Source organism: Aethalodelphis obliquidens, unplaced genomic scaffold (assembly GCF_003676395.1).
Source record: "Aethalodelphis obliquidens isolate GAN/ISIS:26980383/991018 unplaced genomic scaffold, ASM367639v1 scaffold7, whole genome shotgun sequence".
In the NCBI taxonomy this organism is placed as follows: Eukaryota; Metazoa; Chordata; class Mammalia; order Artiodactyla; family Delphinidae; genus Aethalodelphis; species Aethalodelphis obliquidens.
In genome coordinates this window covers 2189662-2212471 of record NW_020837951.1, presented here as the reverse complement: position 1 = coordinate 2212471, position 22810 = coordinate 2189662, and the positions used below count along the sequence as shown (strand labels likewise).

Genomic DNA, 22810 nt, shown 5'->3' with positions numbered 1-22810 from the left:
CCGCTGTCCCCTGGGCTGTAGGGGGCAGCAGCTGCAAGGGAACAAACCCGGGGCTTGGGAGTCGTGTGCCCTTGGGCACGTCTGTGGACCTCCCTGGACCCTGGTTCCCTACTGTGAAGTGGGGACCACATGTCCTGCCCGCAGGCTGTTAGGGCCTCAGACGAGGAACGGGGGTCAAAGTCAGGTATCACCTGTGCCCCCCACCCGGTGTCTGGCGCACGCTGAGGGGCTCAGTCCCAAGCTTCTGCCAGGGACTTGCCACCTGTGAAGCCGCCCCCAGTGTCCGCTCCTCGGAGGCAAGGGCACGCCCTCCCAGATCAGGGCATTTCCTGCGCCTCCCTGGAGATGACAGCGCTGGGGACAGCCAAGCAATTACGCTGCTCCGGAGGTCTGCGTGTCCTGAGGAGGCGGCCTGTCCTCTGGAGTGTTCCCCCTTCCCAGCCCCCCGCACTGCGGGAGAGGGGAGGGGCCGCTCGGGGTGCACCGCCAGGCCCCGGGGAGCAGCCCCTGCCCTTCCCCCAGCTCCAGAAGGCCGGGTCCCAGGACCGGAAGCTTCTGAGACTGTGGACAGTATCAGGGCCGCAGCGGACTCAATGTCCTCAGAGACCCTGGGGCCGGGGTCCCGGGTCCAGCTCTGGTCAGGCCCTACTCCTGGGCCGTTGTGTCCTTTTAGGAAAATGAGCATCGTGTTCTCCACCCTGACTTCCCGAGGGCAAGGTGAGGAGAAGGCGGTCAAGGTGACCTCAGCCGCTGCCAGCCGAGGGCTCGCGAGGCGCCAGGCACAAAGCATGTGACTCACGAGTCCTTAGTGCTTAACACTCACGACAGTGTGGAAGGTTCTAGCAAGGGCTTCCCAGCCTCAGCACTGTCGGTGACGTTTTGGAACAGATATTCTGGCGGGGCAGGGGGCGCATCCCGGTCATCGCAGTGTGTGGAGCAGCGTGCCTGGCCTCACCCACTTGATGCCAGGAGCACCCCCAGATGTGACAACCAAAACTGTGTCCAGACGTGGCCACACAGAGGCAGCACTGCCATGGCAGGGGAAGAGGGGGTGGGGCAGGGGAGGAGGTGCTGCTCTGTGATTGCCCTGTTAGCAGGTGTGCAGTCACAGCCAGGTGCGTTGAACGAGGTCTTACAGCAGCTCCCGACGTAGGAAATGTTACCCCCAGGACGGATGTTTCCCTGAATTGAGCTCAGAGAAGTTGGATGGACTGCCCAGGCCCGCCCCCAGCTAATGAAACATAAAAAGCGCATGAATATGTCAGTAACACGGAGGTGGCCTTAAGGAGGGGGTGGGTGGACAGACAGCCGGATTCAGGGGCACTTCCCCCTCTTCTACTTCCTTCGTGTTCATCTGGGGGGTTTGGGGGGGAAAGTGCTAAGGGATGTTTGTGATCCTGGCCTGCAGAGGGGCTGGAGGTCAGAGGAATCTGGGTCCCGTTAAGCAAGTAAACAATGTTTCAATGACATCAGAAAGGAGGCTGCCAGGAGAAACTAGATAAAAGCAGCTCTGCAGAGCCGAGGAGCGCTGGCCCGGCTCTGGTCTGCTTTCCCTCTCTGGAGGCTGTGCTGGGGGGCAGGAAACTGGGGATGTCTCTGTCTAGCTTGCTTCCTGCCTGCTTGGTACAAAGCTGCCTGCCGGGACCAGAGAGGGCGTGCGTTTTGAGGGAATGGCACAGCTCCACCCCAGGCCACAGTGGCGTCTGGCCCGCCCCGACTGCAGCCCTGGCCCTCTCGGCCCCCGTGGGGTCCATGCAGCGCCCAGCCCTGTCTGGGGCGGCGTCCTGACTTGTGAAGTGGGAGGGGGAGCTGGGAGCTTGGCGCTGGCTCAGCCTGTGTGTGGTTCCGGGGTTTGTGTGGGAGAGGACCAGGTGGGAGCGCTTCCCCTGCCAGCTGAGGGTCGCTGCAGCGAGGCACCTGGGCCTTAGTCTTGGACAACGGGCTGCAATGGGGGCTGACCCTTCCCGGCCCTGGCTGCCGCCCCAGGCCTGGCCCACGGCCGTCTGGCTGCACCTTGGCCTCCAGGAGCCGGGCTGGGCCGGGGCTCTGGCCGGTGGAAGCAGAGGTCAGACTCCAGGATGAACTCCTGCGTGGGGTAACAGGCACAGGGGTGGGATACGTGGGGTGCAGGACATACACGGGCTGCTTCTCTCCGCCTCCTCCTCTGGAACCGGCTTTACTGGTTTAGTCAAAAGCACCTTACTGCTCGTGTCTCTGTTTCCAGCCACAGTACACAGTGTGCAGGGCCTGGGTGCAGACCTCACCACTGACATGACCCCTTTGGGCGTGACCCTTGACCTCTCTGAGACTTCCCTTTCTCACCTGCCACAGAGTCTGGCTGAAGAGTTGATGGGTGGTTTCACTATAAATAGGGAATATTAGTAAAATAAGAACAAACAAAAACCCCTCTAATTCCACCAGAGAGAAAGCCAAGGTTGACAGTGTACTTGCTTCCATCTTCTCTCCCTAATCTCTGCCTGTAAATTTTAAAACAGAAGCAAGGTCATCCCATGTATATAGTTTGCACGTTCGGCCTTGTTCTCTTACTCAGTTGCTGTGATAGTTTTCCTGTTCCTTGAAATACTGCCTGAGAACCACTCTGAACGTCGGGTCATCCTCTCCGCTGAGCAGGACATGTGGTTGGGCTGCTTTTTCTCCTTGGAATAACCCTGTGGTGGGCTTGCCTCGCTGGTGGGCCTTTTGTGACTCTGATTTTTGACCTATGACACATTCCTCAGAACCCAGAGACAGAGGCATCCCAGGGACGTGGTCCCAGCCTTCCTGGCCGTTCAGCAGTCATTTGGTATTTTCTGTCCCCGAGGCCTTTGGGGCAGGGTCGGGGAGAAGCACAGAGCTGTCCAAGGCCAGTCGCTACCTGAGGGATTTGGCCCGTCGGCTCATACATGGCCAATCTGGATGCCCAGCTGAGTTCCAGCATCCCTTCCAAACTGAAGGCTCTATCCCAGTGCCGAGCTCCCCAACGCTCTCCCTAGAATTAATTCTGGACGTGTTGGCTGGGAGCCTGCCAGGTCAGGGCTCTGGGCTGGAAGACACGGGCCTGGCCCTCCACAGGCTCACAGCCTAGTTGAGGTTGGGGGACGGGAAGGACGCTGCAGCCCTAGCCCAGCCTGCGTCGGAGCGAGGGCCTGGGCGGTGAGAGGAGCCGCCACTGCTCAGCAGCTGACGTGGGGGTGAAGAGGAAGACGTTCGCAGGGGGACTCCAGTCCTGCCTTGGCGACCGCGCCTTCTCCCGAGGGCCCCAAAGGCTAGACTGTGGCTCCTTTGTGTCCGTGTTACGGTTTTTGCCGACCTCACAGTGACCCAAGACACAAGTTCCCAGACGGTCCAGGCCAGGGGCACAAAGGCCTTCCCATCCACTGGCCGGCGAGAGGGATGGGGAAGTCAGCGGCCAGCAGGACTTGGGCCATGGGACCTGCGCTGGCCACCGCCCTGGCCCCCACACAAGGTGGCCTCACAGGCAGGCGGGGAGGCGGGAACCGGGTCAGCCCGGGATCCGGGGGTCCGGGAGCGCCATCACCTCAGCGCCCAGCAGAGCTGGGGGCCAGCAGGCCTGGTTTCTGGTCCTGCCCCGGCCTCTGTGGGACCACCTCTCTGGGTCTCAGTTTCCCCATCTGTAGCACAAAGTTTAGACAATGACCAAAATCTTTTCTGGCCTGTCCTGTAAGTCTGTCCATATCCTGCATGCTCTCTGGATCCAGGGGGAATTTCATATTCTCCTAAATAATATCGTCATGTGTTGACACCGGTTCCGTCAATGTTGCGATGCTGGGCCCGGAGCTCGGGGCCAAGCCTTTATGGGAGATAATTGGATGCCAGCCAACCAGATGCAGGAGAGGAATATGTGTGTCTGAGTCATCGGGAAGGCCTCCGGGTCACGAGGGATACGCGGAAAATGATGAGGGTCAGAGCCCAGAACCACAGATCCTGCCCGAGGGTGGGTGAGCAGGACCCCGCCGCCGCCCACAGTGACCCACGCTCACGGCTAACGCGTGGGTGGGCGGCCGTGGCTGAGCGGCGCCTCCAGCCGAGCGGTGCCGTTGTTTTGCGATAATTCTGCGATGCTTGGACCAGCCCCAGGCTTGCAAGATCCTTGCATTCCTAGAGGAAGAACAGAGGGCGGGAGTTGTCCCCTGGGCAGCCAGCTGACCGGATGTCCTCAAGGCCAGCGAGGTTCCCAGTGAAAGCCTGTTCCTGGCCTGGTTCCCAGGGGAGGCGCGGTGTCTCCCTGACTCAACTAAGGACGGGGACCCCTTCTGAAAGCATAAGGTGCTGGGCTAGAAGCTCATCTTTAGACAAGGTGATAAAGCGATTTTTTCCTGAAAATTAATTGCAGGTCAAAAGGAAATTGAATTTCTTTTCCTGACTGTGTGTGTCCTTGCTGTGACACCATTCAGATTCAATTAGTCTGGGATGGAACATTCTCCCACCCCCACGCATTCTACAGACAGAGGTGGGATGCCCATACCTTCACAGAGCCTGTGTTTGCCAACTGGGTTTTAGCCGTCACCTAAAAAGTCGCTTTGCACATCTTGTGCAAATTCACCTGTGTCCTAGAGAGCCGGGGGTGGTGTGTAGCTGAGAGACATGGTGGCCAAGGCCACTATTCAGGGGTGTCCCGTGGGGGGCCGTGACAGCTTCTTGCCATGAAAGTATAAGGACAAAGTGTGGCTGGAATGAGGTTGGGTGGCTTAGAGGGACTCCCAGGAGTGTGCTTCAGAGATTCTGGAAGCTCCTCCAGGGCAGAACCCTGTCCGTTCTCTGCAAGGATGTTCTGATCGTGCGGCCCCTGCCGTTGTCTGTAGGTGCAGACGGGGCCTTTCTGGGGGTGGGCCATAGCGTTCACCACCTGCTTGGAATCTGTGGCTCTTTTTTTGATCCTCTGAGACGGCCAAGTTTGTGAAGTGTGGTTTGAGCATCACACCTTTTATTTATTCTGAATCTTTGAAAAGTGGTTTCCAATCACCATCCCCCCCATCACCATCACCACCACCACCATCACCACCATCACCACCACCACCACCATCACCACCATCACCACCATCATCATTATCACCATCACCACCGTCACCATCACCACCATCACCATCACCACCACCATCACCACCATCACCACCATCACCACCATCATCATTATCACCATCACCACCATCACCATCACCACCACCATCACCACCATCACCACCATCATCATCACTGCCACCACCACCGCTTCCACCACCACCATACTGCCATCAACCTTGCTACCACAGACATCATCCCCACCAACCACTACCATTACCACTATCTTTACCACCACCATTACCTTCACCTCCACCGTCACCAGAACTACCAGCACCACCGTAAACTAGCCTTCTGGTCCAGACTCCTAGGAGAGATTGCACACCCCACTGCAGGATGGTTTTGGAATCAAGGGTGTCTTGGGATGTCCAGAGGATTTGAAAAATGAAGATCCTTTCAACCTCCTGCCACCTGGCTTCTTCCCTCTCCTGTGGATTCAGGGCTCTGGGCCCCTGCAGGGGCTGCACATCCTCTGATCCCTGCCTATACCCTGCCTCGGGAGCCCCTGAGACCCTCACTTATTTAAGGGGTGACTGAGTTTGGACGACGTGCCCGGTGAGTCGGGGGTGCCGGTACACACCCAAACTCCCCAGAAACAGGTGAAATCACCACGAGCTAATGTGATTTGAGAGAGCTTGGGCCCGTGTCTGTGGGTCATCTGCTCAAGCCTTCCTGCGGTGTCTGCCCGGAGAGGCTACTCCAGGCTTGTTCTGATGCTGCCCGTGGCCAAACATCCCACAGGAGTGACCTAGGCTCTCCTGCCTGGGGCACTCGTGTGGCCTTTATCTGAGCTGGGGTGGGCACTTAGCGCTACCCTGATTTCCGTCCTCCCCACGGAGAGCTGGCAGGAAGTTCACTGGTGCACCAAACATGGAACCAAGCCCCCAAATCCATTTTACTGAAACCTGAACATATTCCCTCCCCACAAAAATATTCCAGTGAGTCAGTCGAGGGCAGGGAGGGAGGATCTTATGGTGTCGACTCCTTGCTCTGACTTACTAGCTGTGAGTCCTCCGAGCGTCTTGGGAAGTGCTCATACCAGCTCGTGAGAGCTGAGGGTTAAATCTGTACGAAAATCAGCAAGGGGTGGTTAAACCATCGTTAGCTTGAAATCCGCTGTAGCAGGAGTACTTATACCACAGGAAGTGGTAAATGCTACAGAACAGCCCCCTGCCCCCCAAGGGTTGATTGTTGGACATTTTCTAGGACATCACTGGGCCTTGGGCAAGTGGCTTGACCTCCCTGAGCCCCAGTTTCCTTATCTGTAAAATGGGCGTGCCAGCGGCACCCACCTCTCCGGGTAGCCAGCCTCCTGCCTGGGGCTCTATAGTGACAGCTTTGTTGACTGCTCCCATGGGCCCTAGGAGCTCTATTATCGGCCAGGATTTGCAGAAGCAGACTCAGGGATGTCAGTCGCCAGGGATGCAACGGTTGTGACTCATACTTAAACCTAGTAGCTATGTGGCACCCAAGCCCACGCTCTCAGCCACTCTGGTGCCTGCACGGCTGGGTGGCTGGCCCTCACCTGCCCTGCGTCAGGTGTGAGTGCCGGGAGGACCAGGCAGCATCCTGAGTACTGTGGAGGGTCCAGAGCCTGGGGGCGGGCGTGCCAGGGCCCCACGGGATGTTTGAGCACAGGTGTTTGTGGACTGGGTAGCTAGGAGCTTCGTCTTGCTGGGCTGGCCATCTGTGTCTGGGGCAGGTGACCCCGTGTGGGACCACAGACGTTACTGACCACGCACTGTGTGCAGAGCCCCGGGTTGGGGCTCAGAGGCATCTCGTGACTCGTGTTCCGGATTCCAGCCTTGTCCTTACGGGGCGGATAAGCCCTAAGCCTGCTGCAGCCCAGGCTGATGGGGACACTCTCGGCCTCAGGAGGGGAGAACTCCCCCACACCACGCCCTGCTGACCATCTCATTGCCACCCTAGTGGCCTGAATGAAACATGTGATGGGCAGAGCGGAGAATCCTCTCACCCTTGGGGACCCGTAGCATCCCGCAGAACTTTCTACAGGGCCCCACATGTCCTGGTGGAGGGGTCTGAAACCCAGAACCTTCCAAAAGGAGAGGGTCCTTGAGCCAATTTGGAATGAAGAAGCACTGCATAGAAGTGATGACGTTCACCCAGGTGTTTGGGGCTTGGCGGGTCTGCCTCCCCACCCCAGCAGGATCTCTTCTCACTCAGGGGTCCTCTAGCGTCTCCGTTCCACAGCCCAGGAGTCTGAGCCTCCCAGGGGGCCCAGCTGGCAGGTGGCTCTTGCTGGCTTTAGAAGCAATTCCTTCCTCTGTGGGCCAGCCGGCCAGAAGCACACTGGCCACTGCAAAGATGGGCACTGGCCAAGCCCTGTTGATTCCTGAGTGGTCACCCCAGCTGGGCCAAGCAGAAAAGGGCATTGCTCCCAGCAGGGCCTCACACGAGGTCCTGTTCCAGCGTTTATTTGCAGAGCTAAGTTTGTCTGATGATAACAGGATGCTTGTTGCCCGGGACGCACATGACCAGACCGGCTCCTTCTCTACCCCTCAGTTCTTTTGCATATGTACCCAGAAGTGGGATTGCTGGACATATGGTAGTTCTATTTTTAATTTTTTGAGGAATCACCATACTGTTTTTCCTAACAGTTACACTATTTTGCATTCCCCCCAACTGTGCCCAAGGGTTCCAATTCCACATTCTCGCCAGCACTGATTATTTTCTGTGTTTTCTTTTAAATAGGAACCATGCTAATGGGTCTGAAATCATATTTCCTCGTGGTTTTCATTTACATTCCCTAATGTTTAGTGACATTGCCCATCTTTTCATATGCTTGTTGGCCATTCGTATATCATCTTTGTGAAATGTCTATTCATGTTCTTAATTCGTTTCTTAATCAGGTTGTTTTTGTTGAGTTGCAGGAGCTCTTTATATAGTCCAGATAGTAACCCTTTATCGGATACATGATTTGTAAATGTTTTCTCCCATTCTGTAGGTTGCCTTCTCACTGTTGGTTGTGTCCTTTGATGCACAGAAATGTTTACATTTGCTGGAGTCCCATTTAATTATTTTTGCTTTTTGTTGCCTGTGCTTTTGGTATCATATTCGAGAAATCATCACCAAGTCCAGTAGTGTCACGAAGTTTTCCTCTGTGTTTTCTTCTAGGGCTTTTACAGTCAGAGGAATGAGGATTAAAGACCTCATTTAGGTCTTTAATCCAGTTTGGGTTAATGTTTATATATGGTGTAAGATAAGGTTCAGTTTTTCCATCACTGTTTGGTGAAGAGACTGTCCTTTCCCCACGGAACAGTCTTTCATCCCTTGTTAAGGGTCACTGGGCATTTACATGAGGGTTTATTTCTGGGCTGTCTTTTCTGTTCCGTTGATTTGTTTGTCTGATTTTATGCTGTACCATGCTGTTTTGATGTGGTAGCTTTGTAATAACTTCTGAAGTCAGGAAGTGAGTCCTTCAGCCTCGTTCTTTTCCAAGATTGGCTATTTGAGGTCACCCATATGACTGTTAGGGTGAATTTTTCTATTTCTGCAAAAAAATGCCACTGGGATTTTGATAGAGATTGTATTGAATCTGTAGATCGTTTGGGTAGCATTGATATCTTGAGGACACGAGATGTCTTTCCATTTATTTGTGTAATGAAAGAACTTTCATTTCTTTAGGCAATGTTTCATAGTTCTCAGCGTGCAAGTCTTTCACCACCGTAGTTAGGTTTCTTCCTAGGGATTTTATTTTTTTGGATGTGATTGTAAACAGATAGTTTTCTAATTCCCTGTTTAGATGGTCCATTGTTCGGGTATAGAAAGGCAGCCAGTTTTGCATGTTGATTTTATATCCTGCAACCTTGCTGACTTGGTTTGTCGGTTCTGACAGTATCGGGGGAGTCTTTGGGGTCTGAAAAAGGTTTAAACAAAACCTGCTTTAAGGCCCTTCCTGATGGCCTTCCACAATTCTGTGGCCCCGTCCACTGCCCATGGTTCCCAGAGCAGTGTGGGGCTGTTTTGAAGGGGAGTTTGCCTCAGTTTGGGGATTGCTTCCTAAAGTCCATCCAAGCCCATGTTGACCGTCAGATGACTGTGTATCAGGCACCAGCTTCCCATGAACTTGATGCTCACCCCATTTATCAGATGGGGGCACTGAGGCTGGGAGAGGCAGCCCGTGGGTCTGGCTGACCCTGAGCTCACGTTCCAGACGTCCTTATTTTCGGCCCTTCCCTTCAGTACGTGTCCTCTCTCAGAAGAAATGAGACCTCCCCCAACTCCACTGTTTCGGTGGAGAAAAAAACACAAGATGTCTCAAGAACCAATGATGCCGGCAACTTAGAAAGTCACCTAGGAATCCCCAAACCCTTCCCCTCACTTTGCCAGAAAGCAGAGCTCTGTCCATCTGTGCCTGTTTTCCCCCTTCACTCAGGAAGTATTAATTCAGCCCGTCTGTGTGCTGGGGTATGATGGAGACCAGCCAGCTTCCTGGCCTCGCCGGGCTCCTGGGAGCTGGGGAAGGGGCTGGGGGCAGCTCCATCCCACCCGTAAATTCATTCAAGAGCCTGACTTAACTGGGGGGCTGTATGTCCGATAAGACCGGCGATCCTGAGGCCGTGAATGGGTGAGCTTTAAAAATGATTTTTTCCTGTTCAAAATGAGATTGGCTTTGAGCCCTGAGCTCCTCCGTGGGCTGTCTAAAATTAGAAGCCCGTTGACAAGGCAGGGGAGCAGCGAAATGTCAACAGTACATTTTCTGTGTCAATTTTGAGTTTTTTGAGAGGCCCGGACAAATGGCAACTCAGGGCAAATTTGTGCTGTTTCAAAAGCTTCCCGAATCCAGCCCCTCGGTGGCGGTGTGATTGAAGTGTCAGAGTTATAAGGCGCTGGTTCCGTGGTCGGCAGAGTGGCCCCCGCTCTCCTTCTGCTCAGGTATTATCCTGGCAGGAGCTGCACTGGGCAGCCCTCGGGGCTCAGAGCAGTAATGGGATCAGGTCCTCCGTCTCCATGAGCTCTGTGACTTGCTGCACCCTCCCTGTCCCTTTTGTGAGCTGGACAGTCCCACGCTTGGGCCTTGCGCACGGGGACGCTGAGGGTTCAAGTATTTGCCCGAAGGCTGGAGGCGGCCGCCAGGTGCCGGATGTGTAAGTGACGAGCCCCCAAACCAGCCGTGCAGGAAAAGTCAGGCTTCCTAAGACAGACAGAGCCAGGCCCCTGACCCCGCTTATGGACAAGGAAATCGAGGTCAAAGGGAGGCCAAGAGGCTTGCCCGAGTCACTGCGACGATTGAACGGTGGCCTCCAAAAGAGACGTCCACGTCCCCACCCCGGACCTGGGAATGGGGCCTTGGAAATAGGGTCTCTGCAGTTGTGATTAAGGCAGAGGATCTCAGGGTGAGACCGTCCTGGCTCAGGGTGGAGCCCATCCCAACAGAGATGAGGAGACACAGACACAGAGGGGAGCGAGCCGGAGGTCGGGATGACGCAGCCAGGAGCGCCTGGGGCCTCCAGAGGGAGCGTGGCCCTGCCCACACCTTGCTTTTGGGCTTCGGGCCTCAGAACTGGGAGAGAGCACACTTCTGTGGTTTTAAGTCCCCGGGTTTGTAGTCATTGGTTACAGAGGCCCAAGGGCATCCCTACAGTCACTTAGGAGAAGAGCTGTGGCCCGGGAACCGCATGTCCACTTTCTCCCACCCCCAATGACGACACCCCTTCCTTTTAAAGATTTCCAGGGACTTCCCTGGTGGCACAGTGGTTAAGAATCCGCCTGCCAATGCAGGGAACATGGGTTCGAGCCCTGGTCCGGGCAGATCCCACATGCCACGGAACAACTAAGCCCATGGGCCTTAGCTACTGAGACTGTGCTCTAGAGCCTGCAAGCTACAACTACTGAGCCCGCGTGCCACAACTACTGAAGCCCACACACCTAGAGCCTGTGCTCCCCAATAAGAGAAGCCACAGCAATGAGAAGCCCGTGCACCGCAACGAAGAGTAGCCTCCACTCGCCACAACAAGAGAAAGCCCGCGTGCAGCAATGAAGACCCAAGGCAGCCAAAAATCAATCGATCAATCAATAAACTTATTAAACAACAACAAAAAACATTTCCAGAGTGCCCCTGAGGACTCTCCTCGGGACCCCCTATTTCTTGGGGCCAGAGGCCGTGGCCTGGGCCCAGGGCCGGCTAATAATGGTGACGGTAGGAAGTGTCCACCAGTAAGTGGTGGCTGGACCTTGACCTCAGTCGTCTGACCCTGGCCCACGTCTAAGCTGTGACTTGTCCCCCAGGTCCGGGCCATGAGGCTGTCCTTCGTTGGGGAGCTGGGCTGGGAGCTGCACATCCCGAGGTCGTCCTGCCTGCCCGTGTACCAGGCTGTGATGGCAGCAGGGGCCAAGCACGGCCTCGTCAATGCCGGGTACCGGGCCATCGACTCCCTGAGCATCGAGAAAGGTGTGTGCAGGGTTTGGACACCACGGTGGGCTGCCTGAGCCACGTTCACTGGAGGCAGAGAGGCTGTTACCCCCACCTCTGGCCCCATGATCCTTCCAGCCCCACTGTGCTCCCCCTTCCCCCAACCTTTGCTATCTCCCCAAACCCCCTTTGCTGTCCACGAACCGGGTCCTCCATGCAGGCCCGGGGGTGGTGCTGGCATCTCTTGGCACCAGCACTCTTGAGGGGAGGGGTGCTCTCCCAGGCAGGGGTGGGCGGGGGCCAGAGCTGGATTTGGACGTAGTGCCAAGTTTCCCGGAGAGAGCTGGAGGACATCGGAACGGGAAGGGGCCCTCAGTGCTGCCCCTTCACGGCCCCCTCCCCAGGGCCGCCAGCCTGACGGCACAGGTGCCGCAGTGCTGATGGGGGCTCGTCCAGGGGACCTACTATGATCGAGGTTGCCCCCCGCCCCGGGAGGCCCAGGTCACGGAGTTTCTAGGGTGGGCATGTGGGCTGGGGCAGGGGCCCACGTGCGTCTCGCGAAGGGCTTGTGTCTGCCTCTGCTGGCGCTGACCCCGTCGTCTCCCACCCAGGCTACCGGCACTGGCACGCCGACCTGCGGCCCGATGACAGCCCCCTGGAGGCGGGTTTGGCCTTCGCCTGCAAACTCAAGTCCGCCATCCCCTTCCTGGGGCGCGAGGCCCTGGAGAAGCAGCGGGCCAAGGGCCTCTGCCGGCGCCTGGTGGGCTTCACCGTGGACGAGTGAGTACCCCTGGGGCCAGGGCTGCCAGAAGTGACTGCCGCAGACAAGCAGGCCTCGGGGTTCCTCCTCTCGAGCCGCCTGGTGTGACGCTCCCCACAGGCCAGGCACCCTCTCCCAGAACTCCCACCGCAGCCCCGTTACAGGTGAGAAGGCTGGGTCCATGCCGGGCCTGACTCCGAAGCCAGCGCTGCAAACTCAGATCCCGCCAGGGCCGGGCAGGGTGCAAACCAGGCCCGGGGCCAGTGCTGGTCAGCAGGGAGTGAAGAGGGTCGCGCTCGTCAGATTTTATTTTATTTTATTTTGGCCACGCCATGCGCCGGCAGCGTCTTAGTTCCCCAACCAGGGATTGAACCCACGCCCTCGGCAGTGAACGTGCAGAGTCCTGACCACTGGACCGCCAGGGAATTCCCTCAAACACAGATTTTAAAAGTGAAAGGCCCTGCCAACCCCAGCCAGCTCTGTGGGAGGCGCCAGACCAAGGGCCTCGAGCTGGCTGCCCGTCACGGTGCTGCCACGTCCCACTGTGTCCTCATTAGAGCCCCCCCACAGCCCGGGAGGGGGGACCGTGGAGGGAAGGGCCAGGCTGGGGCCACCAGCCCCACTTACAGGTGGAGACCATGGGGGCCAAGGGACAGGGTGGCTCTCGCCCGGGAGAGCCCTGTGGAGGGGCCTGATCCCTTCTCCCCCACCTCCCCCGGGGCAGCTTTTGAGCGTGTCGCCCTTACGTGCTCGGAGCTGAGCCCACATTGTCCCTGGGTCCGGGGTGCTGGCACTGGAAGGCATAGATGGTGTGACACGGAGTCTGAGTAGCAACCGTCTCCAGGGCGGCGGGCGTCTCTGGGCTTCGTCGATTTGGAGCTGCCAGCCAGCCGTCCAGGGTGCCACTTCTCCCAGATTTGGAACCTTCAAAGCAAGTGTTGAGAGTGCCCAGGGGAGGGGGGCGGAGAGAGAGCAGAGCTGGGGGCCGTCACCGTCCTACGGCTTCTCCCTGGGCTCCCATCAGGCCGCCTCTCCGCTTGATTCCTTGTTCGTCTCCTGGGGAGCAGCTCAGCTCTGCTTTGGGGTGCAGGTAGAGCAGGGGTCTGCCGAGGCCTTCTGCCGCCTGGCCCTCCAGGAAGCGCCCACAACTTCAGACGGCACCGGCCACAGCCTGGCTCTCCCCGCTCGGGGGTTCCCTGCCGGGCTGCAGAATTCACCCAGTGCCGTGGCCTGGCCAGTCCCAGGCCTGAGGAGAGACCCGGCCTGGGCGCCGGCTGGGGAGTCACAGAGAGCTCCCGCTGCATTTGCTCTGGGGCCCTGGGCGAGGCAGGTGGCCTCTCTGAGGCTGTTCCCTCCCAGGGACGTGGCGCCCCGGTAGGACTGGGTGAGACCAAAGGAGACAAGAACGTGCTTACAAAGCCTCCTTCCGTCCCACCCTCATCCACTGGACCCGTGGGGCCCAGACCTTTTCCTCCTGGTCTCTGAACCGGGCGGCACCCCGGACCCCGTGCAGGCTCTTTTCCTCAGTGTAGGGTTCACCCAGTTCCAGTTACCGTAACTGGGCCCAGCTGTGCCCCACTCGCCTCCGGGCGTGGTCCTCACACCCGCCCCGGGGACCCACGGGGCCACGTGGTGCTCGCTGCCTCCCCAGGGCCCAGCACAGCCTTCGCCGGCGCGATGCACAGGAGGGGCACGTCTGCCACGATCTGCACCAGACGATCCAGTGTTGGCGTTTCTGTGACTGTAGCTTAATCTTTGTTTTCTATTTTGAATCTTCAAAACTTTTACAGCGAGCGTTGTACCTTACGTGTAACACAGAAAATCACTTTTAATAGACGATGCAGCACGCTGTAGAAAAGGGAGACCCGTCAGAGTAAAACAAGTCGTACGACAGTTTTAAACTGATCAGAAGTCAAATCCTCAAGGTGGGCCTCTTCCAAACCTGTGGGGCCTGTCCCTAGAGACACGGAAGTCAGATCCTGGTTTTGGTGTTTTCTGTTCATTCATTTATTTGCTCGGAGCCTGTGCCGTGGCATCCCCGGGGGCCAGGCGCTGGGCATGGGGGCTCATAGCGGACCAGCCCCGCAGCGTGGAGCCCGTGGTCTGGCAGGCGCGGATCCTCTCTCCTCGACCAGGCAAAGCGCAGGAGTTTCCCCTCCAGGGGCTCTGGGGTCCCAGCCGTCTATTGCTTCTTCCAGGAAAGTGCCCATGTTCGGCCTGGAGGCCATCTGGAGAAACGACCAGGTGGTGGGCCACGTCCGGAGAGCCGACTTTGGGTTCACTATCGACAAGACCCTGGCCTACGGCTACATCCGGGACCCCAGCGGCGGGCCGGTGAGTCCAACTCCCCAGCACTGCCACCGGGAGCCCCAGGTCCTCTCAGGCTCCGCACCAGCACCCCTGCCCACCGCCTCGAGTGTGCCGGGCGTGCGGGGACCAGAGCACAGTGAGGTGACTGACTGATGGGACTGTGTCCCTGGGCAGAGTCGGAGCTCTTTCCATGTTTTCTCTCCAAAAGAATCTGATTTTGGAAGCTCCAAGCTTCTCCTGGTCAGGAAGAGGCTCTGGGCCAGGCTAACGCCCGCTGCTCCCTAGAGCTTGAGACCCCGTGTGCGTGCAGACGGTTGTGTGCACACACGTCCGTGTACACACGCGTATACCCGCATGTGCGCACACGTACTGACACACGTGCACACAGACACGTGCGCGTGCAGGCACATCTGGGAAACTTGGCAATGAGACAGAGGGGCAGCTTGTTCCGGGTGGAGAAAATCTAAACATTTTGCCCAAACAATCATTTGTAAACCCAGATAATCCCCCACCGAGCATGGGTGCCGCCGTCCACGCTGGCAGGGGAGTGAGGGCAGAGCGAGGGCCCTTAGAGGGCCTCCGGGGGTCTGAGCCCTGGGAGGGGTGTGAAGCTCGTGCCGGGCTGGCTGGGTGGTGACGCGAGTGGTGGGCGGAGCTCATTATCATCGGTGGCATCTTGGCCTGCTTGCTTCCCTGGAGTCGCGCACCAGCCCCCTGACGGCGGAGAAAGGGGCCCCAAGAGGCTCTGACGTCGGGGCAGGGATGCCCACCCAGCTGGGCCTTCCGGCCTCCCCTGCCCTGACAGTCTCTGGGCTGCGGCCCCCCCTCCTCCCCCCACTGAGACTCCAGGTTGGGGGAGGCACCTGGAAGCAGCAGCATGGAGCGGGCAGGAGGAGTGAGTCAGACCAGCCCTGGCAGAGGCGCAGGGGCGGGCCAGGCCCGATGGCAGGCCCAAGGGGGAAGGGGCCGGGCTGCGGTACTGTCTGAGGAGGCTGCATCCGCAGTGGGCTGGGAGGCTCAGGACACAGGCTCGGCCTCAGTAGCTTTGGCGCTCTGCCCTGGACTGGCCTGGCGACCTTGGACAAGGGCGTCTCTCTGAGCCTCGGTTTCCTCATCTGTAAAATGGGGACAGATTATTCCCACCTGCCTCACAGGGCTGTCTACAGATCTCTGCTCTAAGTGGAGCCTTAATGAGCTCCACTTATTGCCATGGGGTTGCCATGGCTAGTGATGACGTTTTGCGGTGACAAAGGACCCTCTGACACCCCAGACATGGAGCCCTGGGTCCCAGCCGAAGCCCCGTGTCCATTTGCCCCATGCAAGGGTAGAGGTGGGTGCAGGCCTAGTCACCTCTTCTTTCAAAGAACAATAATTCTTGCTTTTTCTGCTTGGTCAGGTTGGGTTTCTAATTAACGTGACCGAGGAAGGAACGCTTATCCCTACCCAGACAGGGGGCCCAGGATACCCGGGTTTGACCAGTGCAGGGCCAGGGCCGGCTCAGGCTGGCTTGTAAGAGCCGACTGTGTCCACCTCTTCCCAACCCCGCCATCAGGGATGTCCAGTGTGTTTATACCATGGAAATGAGCAAACGCCACAATCAGGCCTCCCCGATCCCCCAACCCCTTCCCCTCCCTCGAGAGCTGGTTGTTAAACATTTACCAGCACAGCAGCGGGATAACCAAGACTCCTTTGTAAAATAGGAAAACTGCCCTTGAAAGGAAAGGCTCTGGACCTGGGGGCAGAATTGGTGACCTCCGGGGTGTTTATTAGCAAGGACTATGCCCCAGCTCTGGGCAAGCCCGTCCTTCAGACGTCTGAAGGCACCAGTGGTCTCTGCCACCTGCCTCTGGGCCCAGTGGGGACAGCGTGGAGCTTTGAGCCCAGCCAGTGCCCACCACGGCTCAGAAGCCTGGTCTAGAAGCCGCTTCATTCCAACACCGCAGTCACGTAAAAAGCCTCGTCTCTTTGGGGTATTTCTTCCATCCAACCCTGAGCGGCCGAGAGATGTCATTTAACAGCCCGAGCAGAGCCCCTCCATGAGACCTGGCCCTGGGTGTATTCTCTGCACCAGGAGAATAGGATCCTGCGCCGGGCCAGCCCACTCTGCCTCTGCCCGCCACTGCCCTGCGTGTCCAGGCCGTGCTCCGGTTCCCAGGAACCTGCAGTTCCAGGGCGGAGGGGTGCTGCCCCGCGGGAGAGATCTCACTGACTGCCAGACCTCGGCTCTGCTGGGCCCCAGGTGCTCAAGTCCAACTCGGGGGCACGGGGACCCGGAATCTACCTGCTCAGGGCAGTTCCTCGGCTCAGGGAGGACCCTCAGCACAGCGACGGGTTTGCCCGCAGGAGGGGCGTGAGGCCGAGACAGCTGGCCCCGTCCCAAGAGGCAGGTAGCGTGAGCCCAGCACCCACTGGGTAACGAGTGACCAAGATCCCTCCTCTTCTGCTACTAGGTCTCGCTGGACTTTGTGAAGAGTGGAGAGTACGCCCTGGAGAGGATGGGGGTGACCTACCCGGCCCAGGCTCACCTCAAGTCTCCCTTCGATCCCGACAACAAGAGGATGAAAGGGATCTACTGAGGGGCGGGGAGCGGGGCCTCAGCCAATCCGGAGGCCGGAGGACCCTGGCCAGAACTTGGGCTCCCCCTGCCCTCAGTCGAGGCCTGCGAACCATCCCCCCCCAAACAGATGCAAACTGAGAGGGTGGAAAGAGGACCCAGAAGGCCCGTGCTGTGGTCACTGACCAAAGGGTGGTCTCGAGTCCACCCACACCCTAAAAAAGCCACCCATACCCCTTAGGCTCAGGGACCACGCCTGTAGCCCTTGAGAGCTTCTGAGAAGCGCTTAGGAAGCACTCGATAAGGCCCGTGTCAAAGCAGGGAGGCAGGGAGCTTTACCCTGGGTTCCTAGCCTTGACTGGAAGGCTGCCCAGAGCAGCCTCGGAGAGGTGTAAGGTGTGTCTGGAACTGGCGATTGATTAGTACTGTCTGCCTCAGGCGCAGTAGGGAAGGCAGAGAGCGTGCGTGCCAGACTGGCCCGGTCCCTGAGGTCAAGGTTAGCAGAATGGTCTGGTTCCCAGATCCCAGGAAGGGTGGGGGGTGGATCAGACAGCAAGCGCTTCCTGCCTTGAGCCTCCTGAGAGTTCCCAGCCCTGAAGGCGGTGCCAGAAGCAGGGGTGGGAGGGGTCTCAGATCAGCACCCGCCCTCCCCTGTGCAGAAGCTCCCTCTCCTGGCTTGGTTTCCCCGAGAGCCCCTCGCTCTCTAGGTCTGGAGAGGAAGGCATGCTGCTGGGTGAGAACCTGGCAGACTCCTCCTGCCTGGGTGGGTGCCTCCTGTCCTTACTCTTTGATTAGGACTGAGCTCTGGTCCTGGTCTCCCACTCTTCCGGCCCCCTGGGGATGGGCCCCGCACAGGCCCTTGAAAGGGGGTGAGTCCCCTGCTCCCTTCGTGGGGCTTCCAGACCTGTCCTCTGTGCCTCAGGAGGAGCCCTGCCTCCCTGCCGGGATGGGGGCCAGCCCAGGGCCCAGGCAGCTGCCACAAAGTGGCACCACGCGGCTGTGCCCCAGCGAGCCCGGCCCCGTGGGGAGCAGGCGTGGCAGGTGCTCGGGGACAGGAGAGACACGGCTCCCGCAGACACAGGCGGGAAGCCACGCGGTGCCGGAGGTGCAGGCAGTCCCCGGAGGGCCCAGGCTGCCTTCAGAGGCGCACACACCACTCAGCCCCACTGCAGACGGGGCCGGAACAGGTCAGGCTAATAAAGCCAAGGCCATGGGAAGACGTTTGGGTTTCGGGTGACCTTTGTAGAGAGAATCTGGCCCCCTCGCCAGACCGCATGCTGGGGGGCGGGGACCTCTGTCTTTCCCAAGCCTCAGGCAAAGGAACGCCTGCAGCCCCCCCAACCCTGCTCACAGACGGGCCTGGGGAACCCCGAGTGGACCCCGTAGGGCCAGCGGAGGAGAGGAGGGTAGCTGGCTTCCCAGATGGCCTGGGCTGCTTCCCCGGGCCCTGTGGTTTGGCCATGGACCTCTGTTCGGGGCCTGTGCACGTGTTCATTCCACAGCTGTCCTTGGGGGGAGGCCTTGGACGAGGGAGGTCAGGCCCAGGTTGCAGCCCGACTCCTTCCCCAGGGGTTGAACCCAGAAACAAATGTTCGCTCTCGCCCTCCCTGTTTGTGTTTGTTCCTCTGCTGGGGAGAACTAGCTCTGGCCCCTCTGCAAAGGGCACTGGGTCACCGACACGAGAGAGGCTGTCATGGGCCGCCCCCCAGCTCACCTGCTTGATCCCGCAGCTCGGGAAGGTCTAGGCCACGGCCTGGCCCTCAGCAGGCTGCCCGGTCGCTTAGGGCTAGAACACATCACCCTCCCCTCGGAGCCAGTGACCTCAGCCCGTCCTTCCTAATCCCATTCCGGACACACCCTGTTGCGTCTATTTTGGAAGGCTTTTCTGGACAGAATGAGCACTGTGGCCCTCACCGTGGCTCTGAGTACTGAGCTTGGCTGGACACAGGGGAAGGGTGCCCCCCCCAAGCCCCCGCGCCCTCAGACTCAACCTGCGTGCGGCTCCAGCTGTGCCGGGAGCTCTGAGCCTCCTGCAGGGGCCCGGGACGGTGAAGGCCCCGACTCTCTCACTAGCTCCTGTCTGTCAGCCTGGCAGGTTGTTAGGGACCACAGGGGCCCCAGACCCCTGCACCCAGCAAGGGCATTTGCATCGGAGCCACTGGCACCCCGCCTCTGGTCTTTGCGTGGCTGGCGGGAACGAGGTGCCCCTGTCCTCAGTGAGGACCAAGGGCCCTGGCAGTGGAATCCCCGGGCAACTCGCAGCCCGCTCGACTCCCAGACACCTCATATACACGGAGCTGGCGTGGGGCCCACCTCCCTCCAGAAGAGCTGGTAAGAGGGGCAACAAAAGCATTCGGCAAAGGAGAGGCGCTGGGGATACATTTGAGTGATTGTGGACGACGAGCCCGTCACGTGCTAAGGTCCTGGGGTGAGCCTGACCTGCCACGTGGCCTGGGCCGTGTTTACCCATCCGGGCTTCAGCCACCCCATCTGCAAGGGGGCGGTGGGGGCACAGCCCCTGGGCTCCCTCGCCCTGCCTCCGCTTGAGGACACCCTAGTGGAGCTTCTGCCTGCCGCGGACCCTCCCTGCCCGACAGAAGCACCATCTGGCCTGGAAGGGCCGAGCGCTCAACTCATCCCCACCCCGTGGAACAAAGCACTTCCCTTGGGCGGCCAGAACCACCTGCCCAGGTCACTGCTGGAGAGGAAGGTACTGAGCCATCTGGCTCGGGGTCGCGCAGAGTGAGCTTGAAGAGGGTCCACCAGGCGGAATCCCTGGGACCCTGGCGAGACCCTCACTCCTCCCAGGGTCCTTGCCCCACTACACGAGCGGGAGACAGTGGGGCATGCAGTGGGCCGTGGGGAGGCGTGGACGCTGTGGCCGGGAGGGGCCTCGCCGAGCATGGCCACGGGGCTGGGTGCAGTCGCCAGGGGTGCCAGGCGGCCTTTCAGGGGGCCTGCCGATTTTCCTCACCTGACAGCCACTCCAGGGGCTCAGGGGCCCGTGGCAGTGCTGGAAGGCCTCAGACCACCCCCAGCATGAGCTGGTTCTGGTTCTGCCTTTGTTCCCTCTCAGCTTTATTCTTCGGTCTCCCCAGTTTAAAGGCTCATCGCCCAAGGCCCCCGCTGCAAACACGCTAACCCCCGAAACGCTGCACCTAGGGGTCTGTGGGCCAGGCCGGGCCTGGGGGTGACTGTCCCTCGGCCGCCCACACGGGGCTCCGCCTGGGCCGCCCCTCCCCTCTCCCGTGAGGTCTCCAGGCATCTCCTAGGAACTGCCTCCGTGGACCCTAAATAACTGTCTCCTCTCGCCTCCCCCCTCCTGCCCCCCCCACCCCTCCTCTCACCTCCAGAGGAGGAAGGGGCAGGATGGAAGCCCAGGGCAAAGCTTTGGTTTCTGACCGGGGAGGGGACAGAGGGCGAGGGTCCCCACACAGAGGCAAAGGAAGGCCTCCTGGGCCATGATGTCAGCACAGGGGGAGGGCTTCCTGGGGTCTAGTCTAGAATCTCCCACTGAAGGCTCCCCAAGTCCTTATTAGGAACCTGCCACAAACACAGAAGTTTCTGGCCTGGGATTCGTGGGACACAGTGGGCTGCCTTCCACCCAAGAACCTCTTGAAAATGCAGGGAAATGTGGAGTGTATGCTTGAGGGTGGGTGAGGGTGGGGGCGCTGGACAGACGGGAGAAAATAGAGCCGTGCATGCCCCCGGGAGACCCTGCGTGGTTTCCAGGGCATTTTGGAAGGGTCGGAGGGGGACGAAACGGGGGTTCTTTGCAATAACGAGAAGCTTTGTTTTTCGCTGCAATGGAGCAGAGGACAGTAGGAGCCCCCAGGAGCCCCGGGGCTCTGTTTCTCCATCTGCACCACAGAATGGGTGGCTGGGGGCCAGGGACGGTTGGGGGAATCGAAGCATCCCCACTGGGCTTTTGGAGGCCTGTCAGTGGTCATAATGCAGGAAGCTGCTAATGCTTTGCACTGGGGCTAAGGGGCTGGACCTTCCGAAGCAGGAGGGACCACCCTTAGCCTGGGAGACTGGTCCTGCCCCAAATGCCTCCGTGGACAATTCCTGCACCCCTGCGGTGGTCCAGCTGCTCTGTCCGGAGCCGGGCCCGTCAAGAGGGTTGCTGGGATGTGAGGATGCACGTGGCTCCCAGCCCAGGCAGCTCAGCTAAGCTGGTGCTGTCTGGGACCCGGCCGTGGTGCAGCGCAGCCCGGTGGAGCTTTCCACGTTGATGGAAATGCTCTATACCTGGGCTGCGCCTACAGTAGCCATGGCCACACGTGGCTATCGAGTGTTTGAAGTGTGGCCGGTGTGACTGAGAACCCAAATGTTTTATATCATTTTAATTCATTTAAAATTAAGCTTAAACAGCCACGTGAGCTTAATGGCCACCGGGCGATATAGCCCTGGAGCCTCCCGGGACCGGCTCAGGCAGGCACACCTGCTCCCGTGGGAGCCTGCAGCCTGGGGACGGCCCCCACCACCCAGCCCCAGGCCTTCTCAACACTGAGCATGCATGGGCGCACCTCAGCCCGGGACTCTGGGCATGTCACCCGAGCAGCTCTTGCCCCCAGGAGGCTGGGGAACCTTCTCCATGGGCAGATGGGAAGATGGAGGCCCAGAGAAGGAAAGTAAATTGGCCAGGGCCACACAGCAGAGGGAGGGTTGGGAACCCAGGCTGCGGGACCCTCACCGCCCTCTTTCCACCGCCCCAGTCCTTCAGAAGATGGGGGATCCTGGACAGTGCTCAAAGGGACCTGGCCAAGGTAGTGCCTCGCCCTGACCGGCTATTTTCAGGTAGTGAACACTTGCCCCAGCTGTCATTGCTTAGTCCCCACGAGGCCCCGGGACAGTGCCTGGGTCCTAAGCAAGGAAATGGAGGTTGCAAGCCCAGGCTTTGCGGTCACACAGGCCCGGGGTCACTTCCTGGCCCTGTGCTCACTCTGGGTGACCTCAGCACCTAGCTTTAGATCTCTGAGTTTCCCCATCTGTCCGTGGGAGCAGAAACAGTCCGTCGTGGGTTCGTGGGAGGGTTAGCACAGAACCAGGTATGTACTCTTATCAGTGACACGGGTGCGATAATCTGGGCGGGATAGGGGGAGAAGCGCAGGCTGCCTACGAGGAAAAGAGTGACCAGCCTGCGAGCGACAGTGAGTGAAGGGGAGACGGTGTCGGTGTGGGTGGCGGAAGGTTCTGGAACTGGGTGTGATTCCTGATCTCCACTAATCCCCCAGGGGCCCCGGGTGAGGAGGGGCTTCTCCTCTGTGAACCTCAGCTCCCTCCTTGGTGAGGCTGGGGTGCCACAAGTGTGGAACAAAGCAATGGCGGCCAGGAGGGGCTTGGTGGGTGTGAGGCCCGGGGGTCAACCTCGAACCCTCTGCCACAGCTCTGGGCTGACTGGGACCCCTGTCTGGGCTGCCAGGTGGGCATGATCCGAGGGAAGGGGTCTTTTTGGGCCAGAAGACCAGGGCCGGAGGCTGGGCGAGCTCCAGCTGCCCTCCCAAGGGCTGCGCCCTGAGGGGAGGGGCCTCTCTCCCCGCTGTCGTCCCGGGCTCTAAAGATGACAGAGGGCTGGCCGCCCTGCAGCCTCTGTCAGGCCTGGCGTTTCACAGCCATCACGGCCTGTGACTTACGGCGCAGGAAGCCATGATTTATGTGATGCAGTGCAGGGCGCCTGGGCCCGTTCGTCCCGTCTGTAATGAAGTGTCTGGCAGGAGGAGAGGCAGCGCTT

At 59.3% G+C, this 22810-nt stretch overlaps 1 protein-coding gene across 1 annotated transcript in view; it reads left to right on the top strand.

The window, feature by feature from the left end:
- Nucleotides 1–18485, top strand: part of SARDH (sarcosine dehydrogenase) — a 61376-nt gene extending 42891 nt beyond the window's left edge. The window contains exons 17-20 of the mRNA XM_027104322.1: nucleotides 11329–11491; nucleotides 12064–12232; nucleotides 14411–14546; nucleotides 16973–18485. Of these exons, the coding sequence (XP_026960123.1) occupies nucleotides 11329–11491; nucleotides 12064–12232; nucleotides 14411–14546; nucleotides 16973–17098 (594 nt within the window). The 3' untranslated portion in view covers nucleotides 17099–18485. The remainder of the gene's footprint in view (nucleotides 1–11328; nucleotides 11492–12063; nucleotides 12233–14410; nucleotides 14547–16972) is intronic.
- Nucleotides 18486–22810: the final 4325 nt, after the last annotated feature.